We start from the raw sequence: 23360 nt of genomic DNA on the forward strand, positions 1-23360 counted from the left end.
AAAACACCCCCAGTCATTTGCAAGTCACTAACACTTTTGTAATACCAGTTTTGTGCATTTTCAAGTGCATATTTATTCAACCTCAATTTTCTTACTGAGGGAATGCATTATCTAACAGCTATTAGACGTAAAGATCTCTGTGTTAGGTTTATAAAAACTGCATTATAAAACATACTGGTTTGTAGGATTATTTTGTTTTTGTGACTGTACAACTACAGGATGACTTTCCTGATAGTGAGATAATAGGTGTGAGAGGGATTTTGTTTGTTTGCTTGTTTTTGTGTTTGTCTAATGCAGGCAGTCATTCTCGTTACGTGGACTTAGCTTTGATGGGTTCTGGGTTTCCTGTGATACTAACTTTTAAGCCAGGAACAGTAATTAATTTTGAGGACTGTTATTTGGGTGAACAAACACAAGTTGCATGCACAATGAAAAATGAATCCGAGTTCCTTCCAGTAACATTCAGATTCCGCAAGACTGCTCACTTCAGTGTTTCTCCTGCAAGAGGAAAACTTAAAACAAAATCTGAAAAGGTAACTCCCTTTTTCTCTTTGGTTATGTAACTGTGCAGATTATTTTACAGTGGTTAGCACTGGAATTTCTTGAAAGTAAACCAGAGGAATTTCATTTCAGTAGCAATAACTTTTAATATCAGCCAAATACATTGTTTTTATAGTCCTTTAATTTTCTTTCCCTACTCCAGGAAGCAACAAATATAATTTTAAATTAGGAAAAAAGATTGGAGCACTAAGGCAAGTTTACAAGGGTTTTTCCTATCTGTATTTTTTTTATTTCACTGATTTGAGAAAATTGATTTATATGCAGATATTTTTGAAGAATACTTTTAATTTGTTTCAGTAAATCACAAATACTCAAGTAAGACAAATTTTTTTTAATGGAAGAAACTTGGCAAAGAGCTAGTCAAATATGTAAACATTTATAATTTCCCCATCCAGTAAGTCAGGGCACAAGATTTCTCTCAGAAGTGAAAAAATGAGACTTTGTTGTGTTTTGATGTGTCACATTTTTATGTTTCCTTATATTGCTAATTTTAATGTGCCTCTTGGCATATTCTGCAAGCCCTGTTTTGAATACCTGTCTTAGAGGTAAGTGTGGAGAGAAGTGACTCAGAGACTCAATCATATAGAGAATTACACAAAACTTCACTCTTTATTGTCTCATATGTCTCATAATGAGTTTTCTTTTCCAGGAAGTGATGATTTCATTTTCTCCACATCAAATAGGAAAATTTGAGATGAAGCAAATTATTGATATCATTGGTACAGGAGTAGATAAAAATAATGTAGATGTTTTGAAGACAAAACCTTTTCATCAAATATATTTGACCTTACATGCTGTGTGCAAATCTAAACGAACAAGCGTTGTATTCACAATTAATCCTGGTAAGATGCAAAAAACGTAAATGACGAGAGATAAAATGTTTTAAAAGCACATTTTTAGCCTTTTAACAGTGATTTTTCTATTATTTTTATTTTGCTTGTGAAAAGTAATATCTCATTGGGACTGGAGGGAATGCTCAGTTTTATGACATATGTCCCATAAGACTGCAAAACAAAAGCTAAAATAATGGTACACCCATAATTCTATCAAAAATGGAACTATTAAAACATAAGTTTTCATCATATGATTATCTGACATTTATAAGGTTCAGTTTTTGCAAGCAATGACACACCACAGTGTTAAGATGTTTCAGGAGTGAATGGAGAGATATGTAAAGCACAGGAAGAACTAGGAAAGATAACAGAATGTTCTTCATTGATTCAAAGTTATTGCTGCCAGATGAACTTGCCAGTTCATACAGCCTGCTACAGCTCCTGTGTTCACTGACTCTTCCCATCCAGTGAAGCCTGTGCCAGCATGAAGAATCTTTCAGGATATCCAATAATTAGTCTATGATTTGTTCTTTGTGTTCCAAATGTTTTCCACAAACAGCCACTTTGCAGTAGATTTGACTAAGCTGTCACTGGATTATAAACCTGTCATGGCAAACATTAATTTTTTCTAACATCAAATGTGCTGCAGCCTCTGCAGCACCAGTGCAGTCTCCTAACCTGTGCACTGGTGCATGTGGTGGCTGTGTGTAGATCAGAAGGGGAACTTGAATTCTCTTTAGCTGCTGCCAGCTTGAGATGTAGTCCCTAATGAGAAACATTTTTTCCATTGTGGGGAATTAAAAAGTGAAAGTTACTGGAAAGTCATGGTAAAAGGTTTTACTGCCTACAAGTACTGGAACAAACCAGTGGGCACTCCTGCTACTTTCAGGAAGGTATTTCCAATCCATGGCTATCAACCATGGTTTGATGAGAAACTGAGTTTGGCAATTTCCTTGCTTTATTTTTGAAATCCAGAGCTCCTTTAATTTTTCTGCTTCAGAAACCCAATTAGAAGAAGTGGGTTTTTTTGGATCAAAGATTTAATTTAGTCAAGTTTTTCAGGCTTTCTACATGCTCTTGTCTGCCATTTGCTCTATTATTGTCCTGTTTTGGTCCCATTTGCAGGTTTATAAAAACTACGAATGATATCTACATTTTGCTTTTAAGCTTCACTGAAGTGTGGAGGAAAATGATTTTGGTTTTTTTTTTAAGATCCTTTTCTAGATGGTTCCATATCTTCCTGTTACCTTCTCCCAGTGTATGTGGATGAGTGTGTGTAGTTGTGTCTCTGTATTCAGGTGAAGGCAAGGAAGAAACAGGAATGAAGCTTCTTGCAAACTGTGCCTTTCTGGCCAGTGAAAGTTTTAATAATTCCTATGAATTAGAAGATAGAAAGTAGTTTTTGGTTTTTTGTTGGTGGATTAAAGTAAGGCTAAAGTGGGTAAAAAAATTTTTTTTTTTTTTTTTTTTTTTTTTTGCAGGTGAGGGAGGAAAGGGCAGTTGAAGTTTGACCTCATTTCTGCCATAGTTTTCTCTTTAATGTTCATTTATATTTGCTTTTTTAAAACTAGATAGAAAGAAATCTGATCTTTTTAGTAGATCTAGCTTGGGAGGTTTTGTCAAAATTCATGCCTCTGTTTGTAGCCCTTAAGAAAAGCTTTAAGACTGTGTGATTGGTGTTGTGACAGGCAGCTCTGGGTGTCTGATGATGTGTCTGTGCAACACATAGCATCACAGCTGGACACAGCTGGTTTGAGCTCTGGTTTTTGTTTCTGTGACCCAGGTCAAAGGAAACAGTTGGCTCTTGGCATGATGTGAATGGCTTCTTTCCTCTTTTCTGAGGAAAACACTGTGGGACGGGTCACTGACTGTTGTGCTGCTGGGTAGACCATTGTAAATTAGATATATTTTCCAAGACTTTGAATTTTGTTTAGAAAATAATAGTTCAAGTCTGTTTTATTTGAATTTTAAGGTCTAACACCCTTGATTTCCAATGAAACTGGACAGTATGTAGTTCGTGGCAGAGGACAGCTCAGTGATACAGCACCTGTGGCAATCCTTAAATCAATCCGAACACAAATCCATACTCACCGGAAAAACAGGAATCGTGAGGATGACGCACTTATAGCCTTTCCTAATGATCGTGCAGCCAGCCTTAGGCCTAGTGAATGGAATAAAAAGTACAGGTAAAAATTGTGTGAATCTAATATTTAAACCCACACATTTATATATATCATATAGCAGATCAAGACTGGTTACTCATTTGACAGTTCACTGGGTTTTTTTCAGGCTGAAAGTACTTTAAAATTCATTGCATTATTGAGTCTCTTGCTCATAAATTTATTGAGTTTTCTTATGTGAAACTATAAATGTAGCTATTACACTTGCAATATTTCATTTTTATGGTTGCCTTTACAAAGTCAAATATTAATAATCAGCTGGGATAAAAAGACTGTTTGAAATGAAATATATAAATATCAAAATCAATTATGTTTTCATTCTAGCAAGACCCAGTATCGTTATACATGTGTAATGAAACTACAATTCTCTTGAAATATTTAGGACTATTTTCACAAAGACTGAGAGATATAATTATGTAGACCCAGAATTTGCTTATACTGACACTGAACGACTGTTAAGAGAGGAAAATAAGAAACAGTATGTACGCTTCATTTCCCATTTGAGACAGCGTCGTTTAGAGAGAGAGGCTGCTAGGTAAGACTTGGTTTAAAGGGTAAATAAATACTTTAGGCTCATACACAAAATATGTGAATATACGTGCAGAATTAACTGGATGGCACTGATCATATGCTTAAATTTGTCCCATGACAATATGCTTATGATATTGGGACTTTCTTTTATAATGCATTCAAAACCTGTTTTTTTTTCAAGTATTTAGACACATGGAGATCACTTCCTGGGTGAAATGCAGGGATAGAGGCAAGGCACTTGAAATTAAGCCTAAAGTGAGCATAAATTAAAGTGTCAAGTTTTGAGAATACTTGGTTATGGTTAATAGGAAAAAACATAACATTGATTGTTTTGGATTCTCTTTATATAATAAATATGTATTTCCAACTAGGATTTGTAGCTCACTCCAAATGACAGATTCAATTTGTGAATTTTTGTATATTGTGTGCACTGAAGCAGATGGAATCCTGTAATCTGACTGGTCCTCTAGACTTATTTTACAATAAAACCCAAAATAATAGAAGTATTTTCAAGGTATTTTCTGTGCTTGAGGGTTTTTTTAAATAATGAAATATTCCTACTTAAAATATTAATTGTTTTGTTTAAAAATATTAAATAATTTAATGTGTAGATCATGGAATGCTCAAACTTTTAGATTCTTTTTTTTTTCCTTCCCTGTAGGCGGTTTTATATTTATAACAATCCTGTGAGCTTAGGCATTAAACCAGCTGAAGGTCTTAAGTCACCAAACATCTCAATCACAGATTTTCCCATGGAGAAACCACAGCCTGAAATGCTTCCTTTAGATGACAATTGCATGTTAACTAGTCGAAACCTGGCAGCAATTGTTTCTAAATCTACAAACAAAGGAGTAAGTTAAATGCTTGAGTAGGATGTGAGCATAATGTGCTTACCATATAAGAAATAATCAGAATTTTGATCCTGCTCTGAGGAAGTGTCTTGTACTTATCACAGGTTTGGAGCTGGCTTAGTCCTATGCCATCTTCTGCCCAGGAGAAGGAAGATTGTAGCCTAACTTTGACACACAAACAGCTTCATCAAATATTCATTGGTAAGATTTTTAATTTGGTTGCTAAATGCATATAGTTGTTGTAAAAGCACATATGTGTAGTAACACATTTTATGATTATAGTTGTTCACCCTAAACAGAAAACAGTTTAATTTGGTAGGCAGCTTGAGACCTACAGTAGTATTTCACTAAAGCTTTGTAATTCTCAGCAAATACTGAGATATGATTAGGTATCAACATGTAAAAGAAGAGTTTCCTTTGAAGGCTGCTCATATCACGACCTCTTACAGAGAAATCACCACAGCATAGTGTGAGAGCTGCTTATCCCCTTAGGCCTTGTTAGTGGGTAGTACCTGGACCTGCATTAATATCAGCAAGATTCATGGAAGTGCTCAGAATATTTCTGAGAATTAACAGTGAAGATTGATGCACCCAAAAACTGAAACTTCAAGATTCTCCATCAAAATAATTTCAGGATAATGTTCTGTGATGAGGAGTAACACCTTCTAAAACCTCTTAGTGACTTATTAACAACATCTGTTACTGCTACAGGTCTATTTTTAAGTCAGCTTTTCTGCAGTAAAATTTTTTTGCAGCAAAAAGAGAATTTTCAGTTCTTCCTGGGCTTTTTAAAATTTTCAATCAAGCCAGAACTTGAATAGTGTAGCTGTGTAACTTGGTGTACTTGGGGAAAGGAAGAGCAATATAAACACCATATAATACAAAAAGTACTGAGAGTTTTGTGAGAGGTTTTATTAGTGCCATGAGCACTCAAGTTAATAGACCAGCCTAAAAACTAGTAATAGCAGTAAACTAGAAAGTGAAGTAATTCTGTAACCATCACATGACATGAATTATCAAACCAAATGGTTGCACATCAGGGAGCAAACCAACAGGTTGCTTACATAAACTTTCAGTGAATTGGTGGCAATTTGTACTTTTAAATATCTGCTTAACAAAAAGAAGTATCTATGGTTATTAATAGTCCTGTTAGCTGTGAGCACATTGATTTCCTGTTTTACCAGTTGACTAAAAAAAGCACAATTAAAAAATAAATGTCGCTGGCTTTTGGCTTGTACTGCTGAAAACACTCACAGAACATGGATGGTATTTACTTCCACATTTTAGTGATAATTTGTTCTACCACAGGATTTTTTTAGCTGACTAAGTTTGTAATTTGAAGAACTATAGTGTTTGGTCATAGTATTTAGTAGTTATGTTTCCTTACATTAGCTTTTACCTTTTAATGTTGAGGATCTTATTTCTCATATAATTCAGGTCCTTCTACTATAGATTTTGGTGATGTTTGTGTGTATTCTACAACAACCAAAGAGCTGCACATCATCAATAATTTGTCAGTTCATATTTGGATACAAATTGAGATTGAAGTTGCAGAATTGCAGGAGACATCTCCATTGTCTCAGGTGGTGCCTCCTCTTACAAAAACCCATATTCCAGTTGTGTTTGAGACAATCAATGCTGGAATGTTTAAAAAGTAAGGCTTTTTATATTTGTCTTGATTTACACATTTTCTTGGCAATAGTAAATTTTTTTAAAAAATCACCTGGCTGATTTTAAAGGTTGTCATGATAATTCTTAATGGTGTACACTCATCTATGGTGACGTTGCAATAATCAATGCAGTTTTATGTTGCAAAGTTTTCCTAGTAGAATACTGTTTATTGTTTTTGATTTTACAGAACAAACAAAAATCTGTCCTGTGAAAAGCCTTTTATATGTGCATCAGGGGAAAAAGTTGGTTATTATGGTGTATTTGCTAAGAGAAATTTTTATGGAAAATACTGTTCTCTTTCCAGCCTAGAATTCCATCACTTGCATCCATGCTCAGGTCTTTTGATGCAAATCATGGGAAAATGTATAAAAAAACCTGTTCTCTAGTCTGCTGGTATGAACTCTATGTTTTCTAATGTTAAAATGATTGTGTGAGACTCATCATCCTTTAGGATGATCTTCACTTCTGATTTAAATAGTATGCAAAACAACTGCAAACTTTTCTCTTGTCAGTCTTGTGTCCACACTCAATTGCTAAGTATTTTCTTGCTAGTGGTTATATTTCAGGTAAATTTTACTCTGAATGTAACAGAGCAAATGCATAAAAATATTGAGAGATAAATATTTTTTGTGTTACAGCTCTTTCAGTTACAAAATAAACAACAAACACATTGGACATGTGCTGGTAGTTGCACATGCAAAGCCTATTGAACTTCAGCTGTCTAGAAGGGAAGTGATTTTGAGTCCTGTTTCTGGCTGCCTAGCAGGGACAGAGTTTAGAAGAACTGTGAGGGTATGCAATCCCAGAAACCAACCTGCTGGCTTTATTTGGAGACCTGTAGCTGGAGATAGCAAACCTGCATTTACTATACAGCCAACCAGAGGTATGCTATGCAAATACAGTGTGTGTATGTCTCTTGTGTGTCAACAGTATTAAATAAGACTAACATTTAGCTGATGCTACAAACTATATTTTTAGATTTCTGTCAATATCAGTGTGTCCCAAAAGCAGTATCAGGTCACAGCTTAGCACCACAGCAGCATTCTCTGTGTAAGCCCTGCCCTGAATGCAAGCTCAGTCCAGCTCCCTGCCTCCATGACCAGCCAGCAGTGCTTGTGTAAACATTTTTCTCAGCACAGATTGCTGACATTTCAAGAGTGGGGCAGCAACATCATACAGCTGATCAGGATAGGAAATTTTCCAAAAGCATGAATGAAGCTGCTAAAAGTTGATGAAGTTTAAGTAATATAAATGGAATTTAGTCAGGAATTAGTCTGTGTTTGCATCATGGATCAGTATTTGTTAGATGTGTGTATAGCTTTTACATTCTTCTCTTTGCAAAATAATATTCTGCAGGGGTATGTTGGAGCTCCATTATTAAAGAACAAACTGCTGACTCTATTGGAATTAGTGTGCTCTGATTCTTGAGAATAGATATTTCTGCTAATACAAATTCAGACTCAGTTGCAAGCAAAAAAGTGCATATGGTCTTTCCCCAAGTTGCTATTCTGCAAGAAAGATAGTCTGTTCTTTTTTTTTTTCTTTTCAGTCTTGAATATTAGAGTAATTAATGGCTAAAAATACCAGTAAACTTTGAGTGTTTCACTGCAGGTTACTAACAAATAGATTTTGCAATGCTCATGAAAATCCAAGACCTAATTTTACTTAATTCATCAGACTGTTCAACACCTAAGAAATGTAGGCTTACATTCAGTAATAGAAGGTCATTTCATTTTTATGTGCCTATGGTATTTCTAATTCTACAATGTATTTTAACAGTTGTCCATGTGTATGCTGTAACATCTAAATTATGTACATATATTTAGGGTTTGTGGAGCCCTACAGTGATGTGGAGTGTGAAGTTGTTTGGCATCCAGGGTTCAGCACTCCAGAAACAGGACAATTCACCTTGCATGTGCGCAAAGGAAATTCAGTTAACTTGAAATGTTCTGCAAAGGTAACACTTCATGGGACAGCTTTAGAGAAGAAAAATGTGTGGATTTCTTTAAACAAGTAATACCTTTAAATATCTCTATTATAATCTATTTTTTTATTAGACTATTTTAATTTCATATAGTTTTTACTTAACATGTTTAACTAAAGAGTATGCTCCAAAGACATGATGGAAAAGGCAAGGCAAAGACAATTTAACTTTTCTTTGCTTTTGATGATATTCTACCTTTGGCATCACAGCTTGGTGGTCCTTATAGATTATGGTCTAGTTATTTTGCTTGCCTAATATGACTAAACAAATGTCAAGAGGTGATACAGCAGTTTTTTAATATATATATTATTTATTAAAGGAATAAAAATCTAGGTGTGCGTGGGAAGTATGTTTCAGAGTTTCAAGGTAACAACAGACTCCTAATTTAATTTTGTGTTATTATTTGAAGATGGTATTTGAGAAGCAGTGTTCTGGGTAGTCTTTTAAACAGTGACATTCAGCTTTGGTTAGTTATGTATTGTCTTATATTGCATACCAGGGAGTATGAAGAAGAAAGAGAGAAAGAGTTTTTCTTTTTTTTTTTTTTTTCCCCACTAATTTTTTTTTTTCCTCTACTACTGGCTACCTGTTCTAGAACTTTTACTGGGAGCCAAGAAAACTTCTTCCTTTCTTTTGATGAGCCCATTTTCATTTTTGGTTGTTTTTCCCCAGTAACTATTTTTCTTTTCTTCCTCTTCTTTTGAAGTCTTGGAAGTTTGCCACGTGTAAACCAGGATGTGTGTAAATTAGAATATTTAAAATTCTACTGCTGTTAATATCTCTGAAATATCTGGTCCTGATCACACATTTGGAGTTAATGAAGTTTGTGCTGTTAAATTAAAATATTTTTATTGGTCTTGAAATTAGTCCACAAATATCTGTAGGGTTGAGTCTGTTCAATTTGAATATAGACAAGTTTAGTACATTGAGTAAATCTTCTCTCACACTTAAGCTGTGTTTTCCTATTTGAATACTTCCAATTTATGTATTTGCACAACTATATTAGCTCATTATTGGTAAAAAAATTAGGCTGAATTATTTATTTGTACTTAGGAATATGTTATATGGTTTGCTTGTTTTATCTGTCTCTCTTTTTTTAATAGTTTGGTACTACTAGAGTTCAGTTTGTGGCTCAAAGTATCTCCTTTGCTCACAGTCCAATTGGTTTCACTACTTGTAAGACAGCCTCTATTCTAAACACAGGATACAACCATGCATACTTCCAAGTAAGAGAAAATTATTTCTAGCATGTTTAATTCCTTGGGTTGGGGAGCAGAAGGGAATTAATTTTACCAGATCATGTTATGGGTTTTTTTTTTTTTTTTTCAGTTATTAAATATGAACCTATTAAGGTTTTTGTGACATTTTCTGGAGAAAAAAGATTGATGTAAATAGGAATTCTGTCCCTCTGTCAAATTTGCACTGATGGTAGATGGGACAAAAGACAAGCAAAGTAGTGATGGCCTAAATGATTCTGGCAGTTTCCTGAGAGCCACGGGTGAGGGTAGAGTCCCATACTGGGCTACCCTATGGAAAAGCATTTATTGGATGTTTTTCTGCATTGAGGCTGCTCATCCCACCCTTGCTGCCCAGTCAGTGCATGCAGGGACCCAGAGCAGTCACAGCACATGGGGTGACTTTGCTAAACCAACATCCAGGGGCAAGAAGGGCTCTGCAATGAATTGAAGAAGGGATAAGATGGATGCCAGAGTGGGTAAAGACATAATACACAAATTAGTAGGGAACCTAACCTCATTAGTTTTGCTGGTCATAGAGTAAATGCTGCATTTAGTGAAGGAAAATAATGTTCATTAAGATCCTCAGAGTTTTTGTTACTGCATTATTACAATACTGAAAAACTTGTTTTTTATTTGTACCAGATTTCTCTTTTATCAGCTGAGCATTAAATAACAAATAGTACCATAGTGTTGGAGGCTGGGCCTGAAAGAATAAAATCAGCATAGCCAGTAGCACAAACAAACATACTCAGCCTTTTTAGCTTCCAGAGTTACTTTTAAGCCAAGACATAGCTGGTTGGTCTTGGTCACTGTCACTTGTGTAGATATCCTTTAAAAAGCTATCTGTTAGGAGTGCATTAGAAGAGAAGAAATTCCTTTTTGTCTTCTAACTGTGGGTAAACTGAGTATTTGCTTCTAATATTATCACTGAGCTATACAGAATTGGGGTTCTGTGTCCTGTGAATGTCAAAAAAGAAGTGGTGAATTTAATTGTCACTGAAAAAAATGGTTTATAAAATATTTAGAAGACTTCCTAGGTAGCAAATCTTAATTTTGAAAACTTAGTGAAAACAACCCAAAACTCAGAACTCCAAGTTTCCAATTGATGGAAAGAATTATTTCACAGTAGAAACTGACATTTATGTTAAGAAATCTGTTACTTAACTTTGTTTTACTTGCATTTTCTCCCAAACTTCTATGTCCAAGTTAGCATTATATGCTATGAAGGTTCTCCTTGTAAGAATATAAAAAGCTTTATGATAGATACGTTGGTATAAATAAAACAACAACAACCAAAACAAATGAATGCAAACACCTTTTTCAGTATGTTTCTTGTTTGTGTTTGTGAAGGTTCTTGACTCCAACCCACTGCCTGGAATGAAAATCACACCCTCTGAAGGAGTGATACCTGTGGGAGGCTTTGTTGATTTAAAAATCTCTTTCACTCCAAAGGCACACATGAGTTTTGACAAAAAAGTGGAGGTATTTCAAAATGGGAAGAGCTTTGGCTTTTGAGTGTTATCCTGTGTGTTTATGTGTGAATGTTCATGCATCTTTTGGATTTTATTTCCAGTGTCCTTATGCTTTTTAAGAATAAGAAGAATAAGGTTTTCTTGCAGCAGATCATTAGTGCTGTAACTTCTTCTCGTTTTTTTGGTTTTTTTTTTTTTTTTTTTGTCTCAGTCCTGCTCAGAAATATCAAAGCAGCCTCTCAGTTTGAGCTGATTCATATTATGCCACTGACAAGCTGTTGGAAGTAATGGGTGGTTATTCTTTATGAGATTATGTAGATATACCTGCAGTTTCTGTAATCTATAGAGAGGCAAGATTGGAATACTCAAATATTTTAAATTTCTTGACTTCTTTTTGTGCTTTTCTCAGAGATGGTTCTACTAGTAGAGTTACTTTGATAGTAGGTGTGCAAAAAGCCTGTAACACATATTTTGTTTTCGGCATGCCTGCTTCCTGAGATAAGTGAAATTGGGAAAGAAAGATGCTATCAAGGGCCTGAATTTTGCTACCATTTCTGACTGATCCTGGATTCACCATATTCTGGGGCTACATATATTGTGCTTGTTAAATCTAGTATTCATTTATTTTTTCCATTTTACAACAGATTTAATATTCCCCAGACAAATAGTGTGTACCTTGTACCAGCACCTCTGTCAAGCAATGTGTGTTGTGATACACATTCCAATCCTTACAGCTGCTGAAGACAGATTTTTCCTGTTTAAAAAAAAATACTCATTCTAGTAACACAGCCTCCTGTGATATTACTTTTGTCTGCATATTTGGCAAAGACTGGTCACTGGTCTTTCTTACAACTTTGGGTTGGTTTTTTTATGTTTCTTTCTTTTTTTTTTTTTGTTTTTTTTTTGTTCTGGATTTTTAATTAACAACTGTATCTATCTAGCTAGCTATGTCTGTCCCAGATGAGGTATGCCACAAAGGCATGATTTGGAGCCACATGTCACTGGAATCTGTATATATATGTTCTAGAAAATGAAGGCATTTATTTTATCTCTTAATATTTCTGCAGCAAAAATGCATTATATTATAAAGACAGAGTTATTTTCATATTTTCAGTGCAATTTATAGTGACTCTATCCATTTTGATCTGTGGGGGAGGGTTGGGTTTTGGTTTTTTTTTTTGTTAAACTTTTTTTTCATGTAATTATAAGAGATTTGGTAAGATAGTTATGTTAAGATGACCTTTTCCACAGTCCCAGTGTTGTCCCTTCACTTAGGTAGCAGTGAGGAATGCAGCAGAACTCACACTTAGGATCAGTGGATTTTCAGAGATCACTGAAATAGGCATTGATGTGGTAAGTGTGAAGAAATTGTAGCAATTGGTAAGACTGGTTAAGTATTTTGCTTTATGTAGATGTCAAAGTGGCTCCTCTCTACTTCATATTTTTAATTTCTTCCTAAACTAACATCCCAAGAAAATGATGAAAGTGATGAAATTAGGAAAAGCTATTAAAACCCAAATTTACATATAACAATTACACTAAATGATAGCTGACAGCTTTGGTTTTTGAATTTGGCAATCTGGAATGAGTATGTTAAAAGGGAGAATATTTCTTAAGGTGGTTATAGCAAAAAATGCAATAAAGGGAAAAGTAAGTTACTGATCTGTTTACTGAATGATTAAAACTTTTCTGATGTGTAACTGGACTTGATATTAAATTCTAAACTCTTCTAGTTTGTGTCCTGGAAAGATTTTATAGATAAGAGTTATGTGAGACTATTGATTAACCAACACTGTTATTGTGTTATAAATTGTGACTCTTACACAATTGTATTTTTTCACATTCTATTCAGTTATAAACTTGACTTCACAGTGCTTTGACCCATTTTTCTTCTTTAAACTTACAGGGAATATTTGAATATCAAGGTGTTTATGTTGGCTCTACAAAATCAATTCCATTTTTGCTGCAGAACAAAGGACAATCTTGTACTAGAGTGCAGTTTGATTTTATTGACCATAAGGATTTTAAATTGTATGCTGAAGACAATTCAGGTATTTGCTTTTGCTATAGCAGAATTTTCATTACATATAGGAATGAATAATGCTGAGAGAAAATCTGGCAGACCATTTCTGGTAGCCAAATGTTCTGATATAACAAAACCTAAAGCAATTATTTTAGAAGTGCTGCTTAATATAAATTAAGAGGAGACATTTTGGTTTGCCTATAAGATGACATTTGACAAAAAATAAATATCTGCAGAATGTCAGGTTGCCTGTAGATCTTTTTTTTTTCTGCAATTTTTCCTCCCCAGAGTTGGTAAGGTATAATTAAAAAAAATGAATACCCTCTCACCAGTTAAAATAAAGTATTAAGAAACCCAAACAAACAAAGCCAAACAATTGTATTAATTTCCTATTCAGTGAATAATACCTGCTTTTTGGACAATATTTACCCTTTGATCATTTCATCACCAGTGTAAGGGTTTTTTCTTTTTCCCAAAGGGACAGGGTGTCTGCAGGTTAATGACAGGGCCTCTGTTCTGCATGAATACTCAGCTCAGGAAGTTATTGGGGCAGGAGTAGAAATGAATTCTTTTTTGCTTGGTAGAACAAGTGCAGATTCTTATCCTGCACATTGTTGCTCATGGCTTTCCTACTTCAGTCATGGCATCTCCTTGAATGTTTCCATCATTATTCACAAGAGAATTCTACAGAGACAAGAGGCCTTACAAGCAAAGCTGCAAACTCAGGAAATTATGACTCATTCTTTTGCAAGACAGTATTATAAAATTTATACAACATAAAGTTGTATCTTAATGTTGAATGATGCATTTATGGATGATGCAAAAAAAGATCTTCCAAAATTAGAGGGGTTTTCTTACCATGTGGTGTGCTTAAAATGGAAGAAGAGGTGAGGGCTTCTAGTCAGTGATCTTAACTTCCAAAAGAGCTGTAAGGCTCTTTACAACAGGCAGGCAGCCAGCATGGGATCAGACTCACTGCACATGATCAGAGTTTGTGCTTGAAACCACTCATGTGACATCCAGTCAGGTTCAGTACTCAGACGGTGAATACTCCTGGTGTTCCATGATGGATACTGATCTTGGAGGAATATTACCTTTGCTGGAAAACCTGTGCTTCTGCCCGTGCCTTAAAATTGAACATGAAAAAGGAAGCAAGCCTTACTGGAAATGTAGATTATGCCTAAAAGTAATTAGAAAAAAAACCCAACAAAACAAACCAATTTCAGCCAACTATTTTTATCCCTGTAGTACTAGTTTATTATGTAATTAAGTATTTTAGCTTAACACTTTTATTCAAAGGTAAAGGACAATATTGTTTGGGTTTTTTTTTGGTCTGAAATATTGTGTTTTCCCAAATGAATAACTTCCATGAAAATTTCTGGTGAATAATACTGCCCAAAATTACCTTCAGAATCCTTATGAGAGGTCCTATATTCCATTGTAACTTTGTGAGAAATGCTTACCATGCAAATATGTAGATACTTGATATTGGAAATCACTTTGAAATGCTGCAGCTATTATAAAGTTGATATTTCATGCAGTAACATCTGTAATTTGATTGTGAATTTTGTTTGGCAGCAATTGACCGTTCCCGTTCAAAGCCTTATCTCTACACAGTTTACCTAAAGGAAGGGTCATCTTTGAAATGCTTCCTGACCTTGACACCAAAAAAGGTAGGTTTATGGAACAGTGGTGATTGAGTTAATTAAAATCATGCTCTGTAAAATTTCTGTGATGGTAGAATAGAGACTTTAGATGAATATTTTAGTCTCTGCAATAGTTTTATAATTAGCAATGCAGTTCTTAAGTAAACAAGTTCTTAAATAACCTTTTTATACCTTTAAGTGTTTGCATACACAAAGAAAACACACTTCCTCAATGGATTAAAAATGGTGTAAACTAACACTGAAATGTCATACCACACATTCATGAAATCATTCAACCAACCAGCAGCCACCTTCTTTTTGCAGCTGTTCTCGCCTGTATTCCCAGATGACCCAAGAAACTGCAAATGTACATGAGTTTTATATGTCATAAAGATTGGAAAAGTTCCTATTTGAGTGGAAAAAATTGAAGATATGAGACTTTAAGTTACTGTTATGTCTGAAAATTAGCATTTTATTGGCAGTAACTGTCAATAGAGAGTACTCAAGTGAATTTTAAATCCAACCCCACAGAAAAATGCTTTGGAAATTGGAGGTTTGGGGTTTCCACATATTTGGAGAACAATGAACTGCAAAAACTTTGTGTATGTTACCGTAAAACAGCTTCAGAACAATCAGCTGGGGATCACTTCTACAGCATATAAATCCATTGCATTATTTGCACTTTTACCTTAAAAATGAATAACAGATATTATGCATCTTGAAAGGGTCAGGAGTATTCTTTTTCCACCACCACCCACGTCTCCCACTCCTGCCTTCCATTTCATACTCCTGCAGTATAAAATGGAATTCCTTTGTTCAAAGCATCATTCAAATAATATTTGTATATTACAGGCTGTGTCTGAAAATGTTGTGATTTTCTTCTGCATACACATGGAAGCAATTGTATTGAGTTTATGGCCCATATACTACCCTGAAATAATTTTTCCTGACAGAATATGAGACAATAGATTTATAAAAAAATTCCTTCTGTACTATGGCAGACCTTGAATTAAGGGAAAATGAATAGTTGTCATATGTTTTTAAGTGTCAGGAAAGTATGTAATTGTTTGCAAAATGGTACCTACAGAATATCATGAGTGACCTATAATCAAACTGGAGAAACTCAGCAAAGGAAAATGCTGGTATTTTCCTTTGAGTAAGAAGGTCAAGTAATGGAAATGCAGGAGTAGAAAATGCTCTTGGAATAATCTGTGTGTATGGCATTGCAGGCCACAAGCTGAACAAGAATTAAGAGCACAGACTTACCATACCAATAGGAATATTTTTATTACTAAAACAAGTAAAACAGTTATTCTAATCTGGGCTGATAACACTTCAGCTGCACACTTTTCCCATGTGGGATGCCATGTTTAGAAAGAAGTGGGACAATCCCACTTGGAAAGAAAATCCAAAAGTAAGCAATGGAAAAAAGAAGAACTCTGTTTCCCATTGTGACACTTGAGCTCTATTACTATTTCCTTTCCTTGTCAAGTTGCAGGATAGAATAAAAGTAGTAGTGTTGCTACTGCCACTGCTGTAAAATAATATTTCTGAGGAATGCTGAAATAGGAGCTTTCTCTCTATGTTTAATTTAGCTTGTCTCCTGAGCATGATGTTCAGGATTGCTGTTATTGATGAGCCATGTCCAACTGTCATTTGGTACTGGTTTATATTGGCTTAAGTGAAGATAAGGTTATGCCAGTTGGAAGTCTGCTTTAGTTGTGGTATAAATTTGGGAAAACAATTTTTGCATTTGACAAGATCAGTTTTGTGACTGTTCTTGCAAAAAAAAAGACCCAACCAAACAAACAACCCCTAAAAACAGAACAAACAAAAAAGGCTGTAGAATATTGTACCTATTGATTCCAGATTTTATTTTTCATTTTTCAACCTCTGGGTCTAAGTGTTTTTCAAGTCTTAAGAATAATTTTTTGGCAAACAGAAATAACTTCCTTCAGGAATGAGGAAATAAAAACTACAAAAAGGAAATTTTCTTGGGGCCTCTCACAGCCAACTGATAAGTGTTGCTTTAGTTACATGTTTTTACTTCAGTTTCCCTTCTCCTTGTGTGCTCAGAGTCCTTGTGTCTCCCTTTGCCCTTGGTGAGCACCTGTGAGCTGTTGCAGCACCATCACAGCTGGCTCCTGAGCTCTGACTGATGTAAAATGGAGTTAGCCAGGGTGGCATGACTACAGGCAGCATCTGGAAGTATTTGTAGCCCCCAGGATGCTGTAGTTTTTTTTTCATTTAACTCATGCTATGCACAATACTAATCAAAGACAGTTCTGTTAAAAAAGTGGTTGAGGTACCAGCATCTCTTACTGTGATCAGAAACTCTCAGTAGTTACTGTTTCTTAAAACATTACTCCCTATTTTATCACCAGATTTCTTTCCTGATTTTCCAGTTTTGAAAAAAAAAAAAACCCCAAATCTTTAATCTCTGTGTGTTGAGCTTCCCCTATTCAGGTTTCACAGTTGCAAGTGCTATTTCCTGCCCCTGTGCACTGCAACAGCTGTTTCTGATCTCATCTCTGTTTTTTTGATAACTGCTCTTCCCCAGCTTACCTCCCAGCTGCTGCAAACCTTCTGTATCCCATCAGGTCACATTCTTTTCTGCCTTCTGGTTTTACTAGAACTTCCTGCTGTTGTAGTCATTACTGACAACACTACCCTATAAACCAACAAACACCCACTATACTGATGTTTTCTTTAACAAAGTGGATAATAGGGCTTAGGAAAAGTAAAAATAATTCAGGAGCACTGCTAAAAACATAAAAACCCCATGAAATTATTTTAATGTATTTAAAAAATTTATTAAAGCTACCTGAATTATTAATGTAAGGTTGCAAGTAATTTAGTCTTGAATGCAGTCTTGAATTCTACTAAAAAAAACCCTTCATATCAACAAATGTAGTACATGTATAGGAACTCTGAAGAGCTGCTACAGCTCTCACTAAAATATAATATGTATTAATACATGGGACATGAAAAAATGCTCTTAGAGATGAAGTGTCTTGGCATGCTTAAAAAATAAACCTTAAAAAATGTTGAGGCAGTTCCTTCAGTGTTCCAAGTGAGAAAATGGAGTCCATGCATTATAGATGAGGCTGGGATGTTGCTCAGACACAGTGTGGCTGTGCCTTGCTGTTATTCCAGTGTCTTTGAAGGTGTTGGAGGTGACAGGGCTCTGCACCTCACTGCAGAGAGTTTAAACTTAGTATTTGGTGGCTGTGGAAGTCAGAGCTGTCAATGAAAGTAGTATTGACTTGATATCATCTCTATCTTTATTATCTATATCTGTATCTATATCATCTGTGTCTGTCTGTCTGTCTGTGTTTGTCCCCTGCTCACGGAGGTCCTGCAGGGTCTGCTGGGGAAAGCATGCAAACCAAAGTGCAGGAGTGTAGTGATTCAAAATGAGGTTTTTAAAAATATTTTTTTTAAACCTGCTGGAAAATAACAAATTCCAGCATCTTGGAAAAAGGACAAAATACACAGCTGGGTAATAATGAAGCCTTGGAGTGCCTTTGATTGAGATAAATACAACAAGTCACACCTGTCAGAGCTTATTGCTTAAGCTTGTTGTAGGGAGGTGACAGGTGTTTTGGTGGGGTTTTTTGTCCTGTTAAATGACTTTTCTTTTCCCTTTTTCTAATGAAAGAACAGATTTGTCGTGTAAGAAGGGAATTCGATGGAAAAACTGCAGCTGTGGAATTACAGGGTATTGTTGCTGCATCATCTCTGACCATAAACAAAGGAAAGATTTAATTTTATTGCAGTGCTTTGAATGATGGCTTTGAACAGCAGTTGCATTATTCATTGTGGAAGCTGCTTTTCTGTGATATAAAACAGGAGGAATGAAAGCTTTCAGTATATCTTAAGGAAAAGCTCATTTAAATTTGTAGGAAGGCTGGGAGTGTCTATTGGATTCAATTGCAAGATATAAACTCTTGGCTTTGCAGTTAGGTTTAAATTTGAATCAAACTGATTTTTTCTAATGTACATTGCATTTTGCCTTCTTCTATCCCTGCTGAATTTGTGTATTAGAGGTACAAATAAAGAAAATTTAAGATCAACCTTTTCACAAATGCTTCAAGATACTTGAACAATCTGCATGGTATTATGTGATAAATACAAGAGTATTATTATCTTTTACAGATGTTTTAATGTAATTCTAAGTAATAAATTAGCTTATTGATTTATGTGCAATTCTCTTGGAAGTTGTACTGTGAAAGGAAACACTGTAATTTTAGAGAGATGTCACATATTCTTTGTGCTAAACAAGCTATATGATTTCTAAATTAGCAAAATTTTTATTCAACCTTGAGAATACATGCTCTATTAGAATTATAATTAGAGAAATAGATTTTATTCTTTCTAAGATTTACTATTGCCTGGGAATACTTAGTAAAGATAGAGATGAAGTAACTGCTTTGAAAGTGTTTTTTGAAAATAACAATACTTTTTTTTCTACTCTCAGATTGCCACCTGACAGCTGTACTCCAGTTTATTTTTGATCCATGAATTTTATGTAAAAACTATTTTACTTGTAATGTTTGATGGGGTGGCTTTTCCCTCTTTTATTTCTTGTCCTATACCAGGTATTTAGGGCCAAGGCAGGAAGCCATTCAGCCATGTTTGCTCCCCAGTTTTGAGCTCAGAGCTACCAAACTGTTCATATCAAACCTATTTCATAAATTCAAATGAGTTTTGGTAGCAGAGATTTCTTAATCTCACAGATTCTTTATGACCAACAGCTTCTATTTATTTATTAATTCTAGTGGAAAAAAAATTGAACGTATTTTAAGATGCCATCTGAATAAAAGTTTCCAAGATTGTTATTTTTATTTGAAGAGCTAACTTCTGGTGGCAGCCTGACCAGCATCCTTTTTCTGGCATTATTTGGAGGTGTTCCATGTGAACACACAACAAAAAGCTCCTTTGTCTCACCTGTCTTTTTAAAGCTTTTGAATTACTTTGATTCTAAAACGCTGACTTTGTTGATGATTCCTCCTTTCCAACCAATGTGCATAATCAGTGTACATCAGGACAGGAAAAATTTTTCCTATAATGATATTAACAAACAGGGGTGTTTGTGAAAGAACTCCCTCTAGGCTGCTTCCCTCCTGCCCTTCCCATGTTCTCTAGTGTGTGAAGTTAAATGCAGCTTCAGCAAAATATCTCAATAGATAAGTAACTATAAAGTATTCATAAATTATCTAAAAAGCAATGATAAGTCCAGTAATAGTCTAAGGATTTATTTTTTTAAGTATTGTAATTACTTTGTAAAGTATGTAATCTTGCAAAAGAGGGAATTTTCTATTATGGAGTTTGAAAAATGAAAAATTAATCATAAAGAGATTTTTTAATATTTATAGAAAGAAGCCTAATGATTCTACTTGCAAAGGGAAGTCCTAATAACTGAAATGAATTTTTGATTCTGTTTCAGCAATATGTGTATGTATTATAATCTGATTTCTACTTACATAGAATTTTTAAAGGATTTTTCATTTGTAATGTAGTTTACATAATGTGCAGTTAATGTATGAATAAAAGATCTATGATTTGTTCTCAATTATATGAATATATTTCTATGAGTTAGGTTGGCCTTGAATTTGTACCATTGTACTTCATAGCAAAAGTAGGTTTTCAGTGAACATCATGATCTTCATGTAGTGAATTGAGTCTTTCACATATTTGCTTATGTTTGCCAGTTCTTAGAAAATAACCCCTTTGTTGTATAGTAAGAAAAAACCAAATTTTCCTGTTAGTTGGGATGAAAAACAGGTTTTGATTTGCTGCTTTAGGAGAGGGAAAAAGGGATTCCATTTTTTGCTGTCTGGCCTAAACATACCAGCAGTGATGAAGAGCAATTGCTGTGCTAGACTGCACTCCTTTGCACAGCCTGTGCTGTCATGAAATCTATAATAGGCTAAACATTTTAATCTCACCAAACTTAAACAAAATCAGCTTTGTTACAAGAACATATTTTGAAGATGTAACTTGATGAAGTGTTCTATGTGGGTGACTTGAGATACTAAAAGTAGAAGAGTATATAATTCAAAGCAGGAGATTTTTACTCAATCTTTTTGACATATCTTGAGTTTTAGTTACTAAAAAATATTAAATGCCAATTTTGAAAAGCTAATAGTTATATATTATAAAATCTAATCATTATTATATTTGAAGTATCAATATAAAACAATGGACTGTGGTAATCTTGCCGCAAAACTTGTCCTCATTCAATGCTTTCCTTGTGAGCTGAGCACAAAAAGACAAAACATTCCACAAGGCTCAGCACACACCTCACTCTCCAGAAGTGTGTAATTGTGTGTCACAGACCCTGCTGGAACACCACACACTCCCAGTGCTGTGTGCTTGCTTCTCAGTAAGTGTTACAGATGGATTTGTGCCTCATGCTCTGACTTAGGACACTTTTGGTTTTCTTTCCTATCATTTATATATTTTTCTTGCTACCAGAGATGTGAAAGTGAAGAATGATGCACTATTTTTCTGCAGGTTTTGAAAGTTTTTAAATGATTCATAACATCTTTATATAGCTGGTTTTACTGCTTTTTCTAAGCAACATGAAGATTTTATAGGTTTAATTCCTTTCTAAGATTTCTGTGGCCTTCAAGGTGAAAACAGTATTTGAAGGACTCTAGCAGTGGTTTTAGTGCAGAAGTTTTGGTTTTTTTTTTTCCATTACCTTTATTAAGGTTATCCATACCTTTTATCTGGAGAACATACTATCTTAGTGTGTTGGTCCTTGAAAAGACAGAGCAAGAGGCAAGAAATATCTCTTTGAAAGTGCTTTTTGAAATAAATTTGGCCTTTCTGATGCACAGTCTGTAAAAAAAGAGGGTTCTGTACAAAACACACCATTGCTTAAGTTTGAAACCCCACTTGGGAATGTGATAGCACAGATAAAAATGAGGATCAAAATCACTGGAATTTAGACTCCTAGAATTCAGTGGCATTTCATGACAAAGGTTTTACGACTTATTTTTTTCCCCAAGGTTTCTCAATTTTAACTGATATTTCACCTTTGATATCAGAGCCCATTTTGTTTATGCTGGGTGTACTGTAATGGTTGACCTTTGCTGTTCAGCCTTTGAGAAAGGCTTCCATAACTGATGGAGCTTTGTTTTCCCTCCTCTTTGCTCACATGAGCTTCTGCATTTGGGCCAGGGCTCCAATCTCTTTTCACTCATGAGGGTGGCAGGATTGGAACACGACACTGTGACTTAGCAGAAGCCTTGTCTGTAGCTCTGCTGATAAACCTGATACTTCTGGTCATAGAGCTTTTCCTTAATGGGGAAAAAAAAAAAACCTGGGCACTGCTTACTCAGAGAACTGAACCTGAGTTCCAATAAATGAAAATCCTGTTATCCAAAATTGCAATCATTCTGCCAAAACAGCCAACCACTCAGCTAGTTCAGGAGGTACCTATGATTTTTTTGGGAAAATGACCACAATATTTTCTTTCCCTTTAGGTGGCAGCATATGACTTCATTCTCCCAATTGCTGTTCCTCGGGCCACGTACCCAACTCCAGCTCCCGCGGTGCCTCTGAAGCGCGGTGCCCCCGCGCCTCTGCCGCCCCCGGAGACCCCAGCTCTGCCCATCTGTAGAGTCAGAGCTAACGGTGGGTGAAGCAGGCCTTGAAACACCTGCTGGATACACAGATTTGGAGTGATGTTTTTGCTTTGCAGAGAATGGCTACTTAATTGGAATTTGTATGATTGGTACATTTCTTGGAAACTTGCAAAATTTTTAAGTTTTGATACGTGTTTTTAAATATGCTTGGAGGTGAAATTTTATACCCAATCATGATGTGGAGAAAATATTTTTTTGTATTTGCCTTATATAAAAATAGTTTACCAAAGCTCTTTTTTGTGTCTATCCATTTATTAGTATTTCTAGACTACATCATGCAAATCCCAGTGATTACAGCAGTTCCTCTGAAAAGTGTAGAAAAGTAGAATGTCAGTCATACTCTTTTGTGGAATTCTCCTGTCAAAACTAGGATCTCTAGCTGTATTTAAAACTCCTCTAAAATGCCTCTGAATGGCCCTCATCCCATCTGGCTTGTCAGAGGTTGTTAATAGCCAAAGTTACAGGCCATTTGCCTGCAGCAAAGAAATTGATATCTTATATAATTCTTGTCTGCTTTTCTTAGAAATAATTTGTGGTTCTCTTTAGTCTCCTGTCTTATTCTTACTGTCATGTAGATCTATCAACTGTGAATATTTGAATACATTGGCTCTCCTAATCTCAGTTTTTAATTTATAACCATTTTTTATTTGAGGTGGGAGTGAAGTACAGAGTGTCTTCCTAGAATGATGTTTGTGTAATGTTTAAACCTCTT

At 35.1% G+C, this 23360-nt stretch overlaps 1 protein-coding gene across 1 annotated transcript in view; it reads left to right on the forward strand.

Moving 5' to 3' along the window:
- The window catches only part of CFAP47 (cilia and flagella associated protein 47), a 263505-nt gene that overhangs the window by 10634 nt on the left and 229511 nt on the right, over window positions 1-23360 (forward strand). Inside the window, exons 8-22 of the mRNA XM_071430336.1 lie at window positions 298-533; window positions 1211-1403; window positions 3367-3580; window positions 3957-4109; window positions 4767-4956; window positions 5061-5157; window positions 6394-6610; window positions 7266-7510; window positions 8454-8584; window positions 9715-9837; window positions 11200-11331; window positions 12597-12674; window positions 13228-13372; window positions 14923-15017; window positions 22487-22637. Coding sequence (XP_071286437.1) covers window positions 298-533; window positions 1211-1403; window positions 3367-3580; window positions 3957-4109; window positions 4767-4956; window positions 5061-5157; window positions 6394-6610; window positions 7266-7510; window positions 8454-8584; window positions 9715-9837; window positions 11200-11331; window positions 12597-12674; window positions 13228-13372; window positions 14923-15017; window positions 22487-22637 — 2400 coding nt within the window. The remainder of the gene's footprint in view (window positions 1-297; window positions 534-1210; window positions 1404-3366; window positions 3581-3956; window positions 4110-4766; window positions 4957-5060; window positions 5158-6393; window positions 6611-7265; window positions 7511-8453; window positions 8585-9714; window positions 9838-11199; window positions 11332-12596; window positions 12675-13227; window positions 13373-14922; window positions 15018-22486; window positions 22638-23360) is intronic.

The sequence above is a fragment of the Agelaius tricolor genome, unplaced genomic scaffold, assembly GCF_023055355.1.
Source record: "Agelaius tricolor isolate 1412-34295 unplaced genomic scaffold, bAgeTri1.0.p SCAF_7, whole genome shotgun sequence".
Classification (NCBI taxonomy): Eukaryota; Metazoa; Chordata; class Aves; order Passeriformes; family Icteridae; genus Agelaius; species Agelaius tricolor.